This window comes from Hipposideros armiger, unplaced genomic scaffold, assembly GCF_001890085.2.
Source record: "Hipposideros armiger isolate ML-2016 unplaced genomic scaffold, ASM189008v1 scaffold_806, whole genome shotgun sequence".
In the NCBI taxonomy this organism is placed as follows: Eukaryota; Metazoa; Chordata; class Mammalia; order Chiroptera; family Hipposideridae; genus Hipposideros; species Hipposideros armiger.
Window position 1 is genome coordinate 142,260 of NW_017732156.1, and position 14,388 is coordinate 156,647.

The 14,388-nt window shown below is 38.7% G+C and overlaps 1 protein-coding gene across 18 annotated transcripts in view; it reads right to left on the reverse strand.

Moving 5' to 3' along the window:
• LMO7 (LIM domain 7) overlaps window positions 1–14,388 on the reverse strand; it is a 204,123-nt gene that overhangs the window by 58,293 nt on the left and 131,442 nt on the right. For 17 of the 18 annotated variants that reach the window (XM_019628695.1, XM_019628713.1, XM_019628711.1 and 14 more), the window contains exons 5-6: window positions 3,102–3,132; window positions 2,177–2,290 (exon numbers count right to left, since the gene is read on the reverse strand). In XM_019628695.1, coding sequence (XP_019484240.1) covers window positions 2,177–2,290; window positions 3,102–3,132 — 145 coding nt within the window. The remainder of the gene's footprint in view (window positions 1–2,176; window positions 2,291–3,101; window positions 3,133–14,388) is intronic. The other variant, XM_019628703.1, reaches the window with a different exon arrangement.

A 14,388-nucleotide genomic window follows, 5' to 3' on the forward strand; every position in this document is an offset into this window, starting at 1 on the left:
AGAGAGAGAGAGAGAGATAAAGAGTTAAATTTTAAGTAAATCTTTTGATCCATCAGGTTTCTTAGACATGTACTTGTTGAAGACAGGGTTCTCAACACACGGCGAGATGTTTTTTTAACCTCATCTATGGTCAAGTTATTTATAACAGGCCACCACAATTGTAAAAGAGCACGAGTCTGGCCCTGGTGCCTGGTTCTTTAGGACTTCACTCTGACAAGTCACCTAAACTGAGTCACCTCCAGCTTACAGGGTGACTCAGGTGCAACAGTGTACACCAAGTATCTTTTAACTGATATCTTGGATTCACCATTAAGCATTATCTACTTAAGTGGGAAAATTTGATAACAGAATGGTTTTAATTTTAAAAGAACAGATGCAAAACAGCTCATATATGCACATATTTCTTATGGCTATCGCCACTTTATAACAACAAAATAGAACCACAGTATAGTTTTAACTATCTCGATAAAGTGTTAAATTTTACTTTTGTTTTTTTGTTTTGTTTTGTTTTACCTACACCGGTGACAGGAAACAGCCTTTAATTAAGCAGTCCCGGCACAAACGCTGCGCCGGGATTGTCCAGCCTGAGTCAGGTTGCCACAAAATGGACCAATGGCTGTTAAAAGAACACTAATGTGCCAGGTGGGTACTCGACTAATCGGGGGGCTCACTGAACAAATTATATAAACGTCTAACCACTAATTAGTATATATTATAAACTAATATACAATAATACTGAATGTCAACTCTAAGTGAAAAAAAATTAAATAAATAAATTAAACGAACACTAATACAGGAGCCCAAGTACCACACTGTTTTTAACTGGATGTTTTCTTAGCTGAAATAACTAAGGCAAAGCTCTGATCCTGCCCAAAGTCCCCCGCTGGTTCCTCTGTCAGTCTTAATGGCTCCTGCACTGCAGGGCCTATCTGCTCATCTGCCCCCAACAGACAATTGTGCTCTCTGAGGATAGGTCACTTGCCTTGGGTGAGTGTTTTCCCAACACCTGATACAAGGCTCTGCATGGTAATATCTCAATTATTACCCAAATTAACTGTTTCAAGGAATCTGAATAGAGTGCTCTCAACTCTTTACAATTTGAAAATAATAAAAATCAAAAAGGAATACCTGAACATTCTAGGCTATACAATCCCATCTTTCTATAATGTATGTGCCTGGGCTCAGGCAAAACTATTTCAAGCTCAGAGTAGATGTAAGCCAAGGTGATCATTTCCATCCTGGTCTAAAATTTCTACCTTCCAATCATGGTAACTAACATGACATCCTTACAACATGCCCGGGACCAATACTAAATGCCTGATGGGTACAGTATCATATGATCAGCATAAGAACCCATGGAACAACTACTATTCATTAGATGGTGATATATTATTTTGACTACATATTTTCTTCTGAGCACTTTATATTCTCCTGGATAATTACCCCTTTAGAGAAGTTAATGTTCTCATTTGGATCTTCTAAATGAAGATCTGGCAGAACTACAGTCAGATCTGGCATTCGACTCTCCTCAAACCATCCTTAAACATTCAAAGGCTGCGACACTGACTCCAGGATATGAAGGACTAGAAATGTGATTATAACAAAGGACTCTAACTTTTTTTTAAAAATTCCTTATCATGTGTCATGTAACAGCATTCATTACTCTTTGGGAAGCAGAAGCAGCGTGGAAGAACAGTGGGGATGCTGGCGAGTAGGCATTGGAGATAATCATCCACGACAAAAAGAAATTAGGGTAAAGAGATTGAGTGGCTTCCGTGCGCTTTAATAGCCCTTGAGGACCTTTCTACTATAGGTTGAGTTCATAATAAATATAGAAAGAGTTAAGTTATGCAAAGTGTCCAAGGAAAGAAAGGAGTAAGTATGCCATCGAATTACCTAGAAGTAAGAGATAAATACCTGTCCCTATATGCTACACCCTGGAAGCTGCTCTGAAATAGACTCACTCCCTCCCTCGTGGCAGCATACAGAGCCAGTAGAGAAATAACAATCCTCCATACCCAGGTCAATCTAGGCCAGAGCAAAGACGGTCAGAGCTTCCATATTTGCTGGAGAAGAATGAAGAGAAGGGAAAAGAAAACAGAGAAGGGGGAGGGGAGGAAGAGGGGAAAGTAGTATCAGTTATCGTAGTCATCTCATTCAGATGTAGTTTCCTTACCTTAGTCAGAGCTTGTCCTAAAAGATTCTCAAATGCTTTCAAATTAAGATATGGACCATTATAGTAGGGGTTACTTTGTGCTTTTCTTCCCAGCCAGTACAATGTTATTAAAACCTTAAAAAAAAAAATTCCATGATACAAAACGATCAGTCTATTTATAGTAACTAATTGCAAGCTCAAATGCAAGTAAGCACTCTAGATAAAAGATAGCATTTCTATCTCCAGCGGAAAGTAGATTTTCCCTTAATTTGGGAATCAGAAGGGCCAAAAATCTTATTTACTCTTCCTAATGTTTGTCTCTAAGCACGTTCTCAGAACAAGAGCCCAGATCCCAACAGGTATTCATACATTCTACTACTACTTATGAAAAAGGAAAACATGTGTAAGAGGAAAACAAATTAAACTTTTAAAGCAATCAATATTTTTCTGACAACAAACTTAGAAAAATGGACTCAAAATCAATAATTCTCAGCTTTTTTAAGGATATTGAGCTCTTATGTTTTTCATAAGCTGTCACAGTTTTAAAAATTCATCTAATACATGTAGAATATTATAGATATTATGTAAGTCTATATTGAGCAACTACCCAGAGTTCTTAAATATTCAGTGTTTTTCCTTATAGTCTGATTTGGTGGTTTCTGACTTACCCCCCTAAAAAGCCTAAAGTGTGTTCCTTGCCTTTGCCACATACTAACATGTAAGGAACTTACTTTCTAAGTTGAACTTATTACCATGAAGACAAAAAACATATGTTTTAACCATATTTAAACATATTTAGAGTTTGTGATGGTTGGTTTCTAGTAAAATTTTCATTAGAAACAGGATATAAAAAAGGGACAGATAATACATCAGATATTTTTAGATCCCACTGCCTCATTACAGAGAAAGCAAAAAAAACCTTAATATTCCATTAAACATATCTTACATTTTTCACTCTTCTATCAGTCTCTTCTTGCCTGTAAAGAAAAAAGAGGAAACACCTATTAATATCTATGAAGCTTAAATTATTAATTATTAATTAGAAACTCATTTTTGTTCTAAAGTTCTATGAATATTAATACCACCTGATATTACACTGCATATCACCCAGTAGAATTTTTCCATATTCATTGATTTCATTAAATATAATGGTCAGTTTTCCATGAAAAGGTTGCATTTTTCTCATTATTCATTAGTCTCATTTTTTAAATGCATTAATTACATTTTTGTAATTATTTTAAATAATGTTTAAACCCAATCAAAAGGAGGAAAAAGTGTGCTCATGGCAGAAAAAAATCAGGAAACAGGACAGGATAAAAAGCAGTTTTGCACTGAGTTCTCTTTTCCATTGCCTAGGAGTTTTTTTCACCCAAGTTCCCCGGAGCAAAATGCTCATCAGAGTCTAAGACCCACCGATGATGAGAAGTACAGTTTAAAAAATAGCCATGAATCCTTGTCTGAAGAGATTTTGCTCTATTACAAGAATCACGTTCCCCCCACACACACCTACAAAAAGACATGATATTCATGGAAGAAGTTAAGAATTGGCAGGTGTCATCACAATGTTGAAGAAGCAACAACCTGAGTTAATGAACAAAGGGATGGGTTGCCCTAAAATAATGTGCTTTCCTTCATTAGAGACATTTAAAGCAGGATGCGAATTCAGAGAGACTATGAAAGCTGGAGCTAGAGGACCTCTAAAGGGGCTTTTCAATCTAAGAGTCTACAAGTAGTATATCTGTAAGGTAAAATACACACACACTATATGTAAGACATATATAAAATACATATAAGACATAGACAGAAAGAATGAGCACACAAATATTAAATTTAGCTTTCAAAGGCTCAATGAGACGGCTATGACCATTTCTTTCCATAAAACAAACATGAACTGAAATGAACTTTAGAACAACATATACCCCCCATCTATCCCCAAAACAGCATATCAAAAATAAAATTCACGAGCTCTCACGCTACTGCAGAAATGGAAATTGGCACAGCTACCTTAACTCTTAGGCCATTTGGTAGTATCTATCCTCGCTGAATGTACGCACATTGAATAGCCCAGTAATTCCATTCCTAGGCATTCAACAGAGGTGCTTACATGTATTCACCAAAAGTCCTATGTGAGAACATTTATAGAAGCACCATTCATAATAGAATGTGCTGGATGCTACACATATTTCTTTAACCGTAGAATGGGTAGATTATGGGATAGCCACATAAGGAAATATTATATGGCGATGAGAGCAAACAACCTGCCACTGCCCCACGTGGTTCAAGCTCACAAATGGTAAACAGAAGCATCCAGACACAAAGAGTACAGGTTGTTAGGGTTCATTCATAAAAGTACAAATACAAAACCAGGTAAAACAAAGACACGTGTTAGAAGTCAGGATAGTGGTTACCCGTGTAGGATAGGATGGTAAAAGAGATTGAAAGAATGTGGAGGTTTCTAGGGCACTGATAATTTCCTGTATTTTCACCTGGAAGCTGACTATCCAAGTGTGTTCCCTCTCTAAAATGTTTGAACTGTACACCTATATGTACATTAGATTCCAAGAAAGTAAATCAATAGAATTTCGCAGCCCAAGAGCTCAAGTCATAGCTAATCTCTTGATTAAAAAAGAAAATCATCTTGTAAAAATTAACAACGTTTAATTTTAGAAGTAGTCAATGAGGAGGGGAAAAAATCATTAGAAACTAACAATGAAAAGTAGCACATAGAGTTGTAAAACATAAAGCTTCTTTTTCGATTAATGACCAACCTACACATCTCAGATATTAAATTAGCCAAAGCACAAAAGAATCAGCAATACTCAATGCAAACGAGACACGAGGCTGAAAAATCACCACCCTATGAAAAGTGGCGTGCTCTGCGGTGAATGTTATCACAAGCACACTGAAGGCAGAAGGCACAGTGGAGCCCTCTCGAACCCCAGGCTTCCTTTCCACAGCCCTCGATAAAGGTCTCTCTTCCAACACACTCATTTACTATTTACTTTTTATTACGATTAAGTAATCACTTTAAATACAAGGTATGGCCTATTCTGTAATAAACACAATAATCAGTGACCTTGGCACTATAACCTCTCACTCACTTTACATTCCCTTCTAAATACGAGCATTTATAACATGCTCTTGAACATAATGATACATAAGCCAGCCAAATTAGTGTCCTATCACTGAAACACAGTGCCAGGAATTCAAGTAGTCAATGATTTGCTGGAGTCATTAAAGGCCACTCTCTGACACACAACAAACACATCCAACTGCATGGAAGTTAGTCACCAGGTGGCTCCTTTGCCTGCTGTGGCCAGGGCACAACCCCAAGGCCTTGGAAATAGAAACAGCAAAATAGAAACAGGAGGAGAAGCTTATGGTAACACAAGACTCCCCTTGAGCCAGCCAAGTTACTACCCAATCCATCAGAACCAAAATTAAGGCAGTTCTATCTTCAAAGTTGGCTAATTCCTCCACAACAAATATTTCAAGAGCTGACTTAGCAAAACACCATGTTGAAGAGCATGGGCTTTGTGTCAGATCTGGGTCCTACAGCGATGTTCACATTGGCAATTTACTGGACTCTCAAATTTTCAGTTTCCTCCTGGAGAAACTGGTAATAAGGTCCCCTAGCTCAGGAGATTAGGTGGAAATGTACACAAGTACTTGGCAGAGTGCCTAGCCTCATGGCAAGCACCCATCAGGATGGTATCACTAGACTGTAAGCTATGTGAGGGCAGGGCCCATCTCATTCACCATGCTACCCACACAGGCTTCCTAGTGAGGCCATGCTGGGCCCCGTACCTAAAATTGCAGCCAGCCTGTCTGACACTCCATTCCTCATCCCAGCTTTGCTTTTGTATTTACAACCACCTACTGCACACATTCACTTATGTCTCTCCCCCACCAGAATCCAAAAGGATTTCTGTGGTTTTGTTTACTGCCATATCCCAAGTGAATTATGACAGGGTCTACCACCTGACAAGCACATAAAAATACTTTATTCAAAGTGCCTAGCACAGTGCACAACACAGAGCTCTCAAATATTGATTGAGTACATTTATTTAGCTTACAGAAAAGTAAGTTAGCAAGAGAAAGCCTGAAATAATGAAAGCTCAGGACAGTCCTCATGAATATTCATACAATGTCAAAGAATAGTTAAATTGCATTAGCTCACAGTAAGACAACAAATTTTGACTCAGATTGTATTGATACTCAAAATAGGGCTTCTTTTTTAAGCTATTTTCTTTAAAATCACAAAAAAAAGGAATTCTTTACAATGATACATCAATCACCCCAAAAAGGCACAGACTCAAATACAAAGACGAACTTCAAAGTGCTGAGTACAAAGATTAAGTGCTAGTCTCTGCAATGAAAAGGATTCCCAGCAGAGCTCTGAGAGACAAAGGCCAAAGAATCCAAGCCTGCCTTGAAACCCAAATTTAATATAAAAAGGGGTAGAGATGAAACATTAATCATTTGAAAAAATGACATTGAATATGTTGCTAGCTTTCTCTGTGTATCATACACAAATTTTTAAATAGTATGTTTGCTATTCAAGAAATAGCAAGTATAACATAGATATAATCTTCCACTCTGTTAATGGAACAGCTCTGATAATTTCTTTGCTACCCGACAAAGGGCCAGAACATATATACACGTCACAGCCTCAGAACAGTGCCAGAGGTCAGGAAAAAAACAGCCATCAACTCTTGTGAGCCCATCAGTAAGCACAACCATCTGTAACCATCTTATCCTAACAGCTGTCAGGTATACTTAGAACCAGGAAGCTGTAGGTCTGATACTTTCTTTATTCAGAGCTACTTTTAGAATACCAGTACAAATTATCAATGAAGAAGTGCCATCTCTAACCTAAGGACCAGGGAAATAAAACCCATGAAGAAGCTCTGGCTCCCAGCAGGCGATGCCATGCCTGGGACCTTCCCGGAGAAGGCAGCTTGACTAAGAGTGAAAGCTCTGGGGTCAAACTTCCTGGGTGTGCATTTGGGCTCCACTTTGACTAGCTGTGAGAAATTGGTCATGTTATTTAACTCTGTGTCTCCATAGTCTCACTTGGGAACAATTTACAGTCTCATTGGGTTTAAATAGGAAATTTAAAAAGTGCTTATCAAAAAAAGGAGACATTTCAAGATTATCCTTCAATTATCCATCTCCACCAAACAGTGTGGGGAAGGGAAGTGGCTGGAGAACAGTTGAGTTTCCCCAACACCAAGTTTTTCCCCAGCAGAGACATTTCTGTGAAGTACAATTCAAGACACGCTCTTTCATGTTATGCTTTCTTTGCTCTCTTGCCACAGAAGGATTTGAACAAAAAATTACGTCTAGAATAAGGGCAAACAAATGGCCAGGCAAACTGGTGTGGTATTACTGTCACTGGCCAAAGCTTCATGTTGACACCAAGCCAGGTCTCCTTACCCATCCTTTGTCTAGCAGGGACTGCCTTGGCCAACACCCTTAAATTTTCCAAAAGCTCAAAATTTGAAGGAAAAAATAAAATACGTCTACATGGTCAAAATCTGTCTCCCTCATATCTGAGAGCATATTTTGGGAACAAAGTGTCAAAGGATCAGAGTATACCTTCATTATAGGTTGGTACAGCCAGCTATGCTCTTGGGCTTCATTAAAAATACTTCCAAATACCCGCTGTTTATCAAAGAGCTAACCCCAGCCCCACATGCATGCACCCACCACAGATTTTCCTAGTCTCTTCAGGTGGACTGCAGAGATCTGGAACCATACCTGACTTGTGGCTATAACAGAGGACTCAACCCCAGGTCTGGCTAAGAGCAACCAAGCGTTCAAATGTTCATGTAGAAATAAATTACCTAAAGCCACTCACAGAGCCAGGCCAACAGATCAAATAAGAGATGGAGGACATTTTCCCCCAAATAAGATAAAAGCTTCATAGTTTGAAACAGAATCCCACTTCTCTTTTTATGTTCCTCTCCCACATCTTGATACACCTTTTTTCCCTCAAAGTACCAACTTCCTCATTTTCAACACGGCAAGGCCCAATCTCCTCATGGTCCACCCCGATATCATAATCCCCTAAGAAATGAAATCTCTGTGCCCAAAAGTCATCTTTCCTTCCCAAATCCCAGCTCCCAACCCATCAGAGCCAACTTCAGTCAAGATCAAAGACAAATGTCTATCGAACCATCACATGAGGAAACATGTGATTAAAACACTCACGCTGGAATTTCTGATAGAGTAGGAGTACTTTTCCCCCAGGTACCATGGGGGAAGGCTGCCCTACAACCTAATAGGTGAAGATGAGAGAGATAAGAAGTCTGGCCCCGCCTGCCACCACCTCCAGCTTCTCTGACTAACAAGGGACGTGGTATTCTACAAGGGACTCGAGTATGGCATCCTACCCCACCCCAGCTCCTCCCCGCCAGGCGCACTCATCCTTCTTTCTATCCCTAATGCTCCAGTCCCTAGGGCCCCTTTTTCGTGACCCCGAAAAACTTCATTCCTCAGAACAACTGCAATTCCCGGGGTGACTATGTCCCCAGGCATCCACTTCCCGAGGCTACTTCCCAGAGGAAGACGTGCATTCCTCCTGAGGACCCAGCCCTTCCTGAGTTAGGTCTAGCCCTGCCCTGCCCTGTCCTGCCCTGGGTGGCACCAGCTGAACTGAATGTTGCCTCTCGGGAAACGGGGTTGATGTTAGAGAAAATGGGCTCACGCATTGCTTGGTCCCTCTCCAAGCCACCAAGTAATCTCTACCCTCCAGTTGTTGTTGCTTATGAAGTCTGGCCACCTGTTCACAACTTTAAAAAAAATTTCAAGAAATGAGGTCCTGAATCACGATTTCATAAGCAGTCACCAGGAAGAAAAGGGTGTAGACAGAATCTGCTTTAAATCTGTCAGATATGTATGGAGAAGGGTAGAGGCACATGTGTGGCCGTGGAAGACCACTGAGACAATTCAAAGCAGATGTCCTTCTCATGACAGCAGTGGCATCATTTTTATATATGAAGCAAGACAGTTTGCCTCCAAATGGGGTGGAAAGGAGGGATTCTGAGCAACCCTAAGGATACTGAGTGAAATTTTAAGAAATATGTGGAAATTTCTAACGCTACTGTCTCTAAGAAAAGGGCCTGTTTTTATTTCAAATGTAGGAATCAAAGAAGGGATTTAGGAATATATCAGATATTGGCTCCTTTTTCTATTAACAGAAGTTCCGTTTTTCTATTAATGAAGCTCATCCATTGCATTATTTAAAATAGAGCAAATACTAGTACCTTTCTCTAATGACTATCAAATAGAAAGAAGACTTGTGTGAATAAAAGAAGGTCAAGATGAATTTTTGGGAAACTGCACTTATTCTTTCCTTCTCTCAAAAAAAGCAAGTGGCATTTCTTTTTTAAAAATTGAAATTCTTCCTGTCCTCCCACCTCCACCCCTCACAACAAAACTGTATTCCATTTGACAATCTCCTAGTCATGTTAGACATATGTGACTTACAGCTTTTAATCTGCCATTGCTACAAAATGCAATTCTACCTGATTGTGAAAACTGTAAAAATGACACTTGAGAAAATAACACTACATCTGGAGATAATTATTGATCACAACAGAGAAACTTGATCATTTCTGTATTTACCTATGCAAAAAAGAACTCTTGGAAATCCAACAGTTTTTGCCCTAGCAACACAATGCTTCTTCCAAACATGACAAATGAGTAAGTAAGCTCTTGTTAAAAATAATTTGATATTAAATTTCACACCCCTCCCACGCACTACTAAAAATAGCTAAGTTTCACTTAAAGAGAAAGGAAAACAACACATGCATTGGAAGACATGACTAGCACACAGTTCCACTTAAATAATGAAAATGAAGTGTGCTGGTGCAGGAGCTGAAATGAGGGTTTTATGCCTAACTCTCACAACCACAGAGTATTTTTATAATTCTTTTCTACTTTATGGAATGTTTCCTGTTACATAAATCTTATTTCACAATTGAGACTCATACATGTGCATCCTCTGTTAGATTGCAAACCAGAAACAATTTCTGAATGCAAAATTTAGTATCCATTATGTATTCTCTGGGTACCAAATGGAGTTGTGACATTCAATTATATCAAATGTGTTGGGCCATGCTACAGGGGATGTCAATTATAGGCTTACCCATAATTTCACTCCTGTAGGTAACAATGCTAGGTAGCAGCAACAATGGAAATAGTGGATTTTGGTTTTAGATACGTTAAGTTTGAGATAATAGACAAAGCAGAAAGACGAAGTAATTGGTAATTAGACATACAAGTAAAATGGTCGGAGCTATAACCTGGGGTGTTGTCAGCACGGGGAGGGAAGGTTAATCGTAAAGCTAAAATGAGATCGCCTATAAAATAAGTATAGGTAGAGAGGAGGTCCAGGGGTTTCGCCCTAGGAAGCCTGGCACATAAGGGTTAAGAAGTAGAGGTAAGACAGCCAAGCAGACAAAGAAGGACCATCCAGGGTGATGGGAGTGGTGCCGGGGGAAGGAAAGCAAGGTGGAGGGAGGAAACGGCCAAACATGCTATGAGAGGGGAAGATGAGGGCTAAGGAATCACTATCGGATTATTTTCTTAACCCTTATACTATCTTACACGTACACATAATTACCAATAACTTATCCTCAAGGGAGGAAAAAGAACATATTAACATCAACAAAAACCTTGTCAAAACTACTGATGTTCCTAAAAATACAATTTAGGAGAACACTGAACTAGGCATCTCAGATGTCCTTCCAAACTTTTGAGCCCCTGCTCAGCCAAGTCAATATGAAATTTGACTGTAAGTATACATCTTTCAGTCCTGAGCACCATGATTTGGAACAACATCATGCCAGGCGAGCTACTTTCAAAGTCAGTGTTTCTCAAACTGCGTACCATGAAACATAAGAAAATGGCAAAATTTTAACGGGACTTAAGGTAAAAATTTTTGCAAAGTGTTGCACATTTCCTTCTTAAATATACACAACCGCAAATTAAAGTTCTGAGAAGTTCAATAGCAAGAGATCTATTTTACTTATACTTTTAAAAAAATTCACTATTTCATATTTTTTGTCACAACTGGTATTAAAATCTTCAAGGGCACTGGTATTAATAAAGTATTTCCAATTGTGTTCTGTTAAGTTCACTTTATGCTTAATTATATAACGTATATTAATAATTGTCTTTATTAAGAACATTATAGTAGTCATTATGTTGACTATTCTATACTATCTCCTTTAATCCACATAATGATCTAATGATTTACAGGTTAGAAAACTGGAACCCTAAAAGCTCAAGAAACTTTTGCAAAGTCACAAAACTATTATGCCTTGATGTGAGTGATCCAGACTTTCCACAGACTAAGATGTATAAGCTTAGACCCTGCTTTAGTATTAGTGCAGTCTCACTTTCTACCTTAATATATATTTTAAATAATTCACTTCTTTCTTAATCCTTAAAAATAATTGCCTCTATAATGTCCTGAAATAAGTCTCTGAATATTGTTTCTAAGTGTTGGCTCAATACCTGTCTATGGCAACAATGATTTCCTGCCTACATCTCTCTCGCAAAGACAATGGCTGAAATTCCCCATTATCACCTTTTCTGGCAAATTTTAGATATGTGTTCCACTACCTTGCACATATAACCCATTCTGGGATTCTGTAGATGGAAAATTGCCAAAACACTTTTAAAAAGATGTCTAAGTAAATGAAATACATCACAATAATTCTCATAGAGAGGGAACTACAAAGTGTACATTTCCTGTACTTTATTTACTCCTGCTAAGCCTTTATGAGTATGGTTTCTATAAAACAAGTACCCATCAACTATAAACTATTAAGATTATAAATTAAGCACAAACAGGATTAAATGGGAAGATCTTTTGGTTAGTTTCCTGGAGGTACATTTTCTTATCTTAAAAAAAGAAAGCTGTATCTATACTCTATACCCTTAGGTTTGTGACTATTAAACAAAATATATTTAAAGTAACTAGCAAGTAAATATTTATTTCCTATGGATGCACATCAAAGTTCTGTGTAAAGAATAAGATGATGTGAATTGTTGTCAGTTACCGTTACACCAATTCCTTAGCTGTAGTTTATATCAAATGTGCTATGTGTGGGTATACTACAAACTCCATATTGTCAAAGTAATGCAGAGCCAACTATTTATTCATGCCACACATTCAGAAGTCTCCATTTTACTTAGAAATAAATTATTCTTCATTGTCCATAAGTGAGACTTGTTTCAAAATTTTGATTTCCACCATAAGAAAATCAGTACCCCTCCCCCTTGAAAAAATCCCTAGTGCAAGTTAATCGTCTGTTCTAGATAAGCGTCCCTTTATCTAATGTTTATTGGAGCAATTCCAAAATAGAAAAAAACTAAATTTTTCACAATTTTAATTAATCCAAAGGTTCATAGGCAATATGAATTTGGAGTAGGATTTCTTGACCTTGGCAATATTAACATTTTGAACCTTATAATTTTTAGTTGTGGATATTAGACTATACACTGTAGGAGGCTAAGCAACATTCCTGACCTTATCTACTAGATACCAGTAGCACTCTCCCCACCCCCGTCAGGAGATGCAGAAATGTCTTCCGACATTGCCAAATATCCCCTGGTGGGGCAGAATTGTCCATGGTTGAGAGTCACTGTTTTAGAGGATCTAAGAATTGAACTAACTCTCCTTAATCAAATAAAGCATACTCAAGATTCCCATGGGCCTAAAATTAATTGAAAATGCCATTTAATGACTACAGTCTAGAAAAAGATATCAAATGTATGACAGCAAAGCAAATAGCTAAGCAATTAGTACACACCTGATAAGTTAATGAAAAACATACTATCAGATCAAAGGGCAAGACCTAGCTCACTGCCTGAATCATAACTGACATTCAGTAAATATATACTAAATGCTGAATGAATTACAACTTAGCATAACTAGGAGCTCAGCATTCTCATTACCTTGGGAAATGCATGCAACCCTACTTGTCTCTCAGACATAAAGTGGTAAGAAATGATGCGTCAGATCTTTTCTCCATTCTAGCCGTACTTCAATACAACCCTATTGTGTAGAGCATTAATTATGAAAACAAAATGGACTCTAATAATTCTGATAGTTATGTCAGTCACAAAGCAACAGTCATGCAGGAGCATCATGTGAACTCTGTACCCAGTGAACGACCCACCCAGGTAACTTCAGAGGCAGGGTGGAGTGTGACCATCGGGATGTCTTTATTGGACTGTAAATGGGTGCACCGCACCCAGTCTCGAGCATAAAATCAGACCTAACAGCTCATTGCTCAGGCTGCAACCGAGGAGCTGACAGCCACACCGGCACTCGTCCCAGACAGAGCTTGAAGCCTCGCCTCCTGACCATCACCAGCCTGATGCCAATGCTGCGCACCCCAGCCCCACTCTCTCTGAACACTGGACTCTCTCTTCCTTCTTTCGTAAGACTGTTCGCCTTTCCTAACTCCATTGCTTACAAACCTGTGTGACTCTCTTATGTGAAACCACTCTACCTTAACTATTGGAGGATAGTCACTTGCCAGAGCCCTGGTTAACACCCATGGTAAACCGAGTCAGTAGGACTAGATCCATGGCTGAATTCTAATAAAGTCTGGCACTGTGGAAAGGCACAAACATGTGTGAGACTGTTCCTTTGATAGTCACGTTCTGCTCACGACACCTATAGAGTCGGACCAATTTAGACGCTCCTCCAGTTAAATCTTATTTAAGTCATTATCTAATACTTATACATATTGTACTATCATAGATTCTTAAACAAAAACATTCCATTTCTAATTCTTTATTCCTTGTTCACAATATTGGTAATTTACTGAATATGGTGGTAGACTGAATAATGAACGTCTCTCACCCATAAGAAATTCATATCCTAATTCCTGGAATATGCGAATATTACCTTATATGGCAAAAGGGACTTTGCAGATGTGATTAAATTAAGGATCTTGCGATGAGGATACCCTGGATTATCGAGATGAGCCCTAAATGGAATTACAAGTGTTCTTATGAGGGAGAAGAAGAGGAACTTGACTACTGTTCACGGGGGATGGGAGCACAGAGGCGGCGACTGGAGTGATGCAGCCAGGAGAAAAGGAATGAAGACTGCCTCTAGAAAGGAAAGAAGCTAAGAACTGATTCTCCCCCTCCGCAGGCCCGAGGAGGAGCCAGCCCTGGCCCTGCTGACACCTTGATTTTAG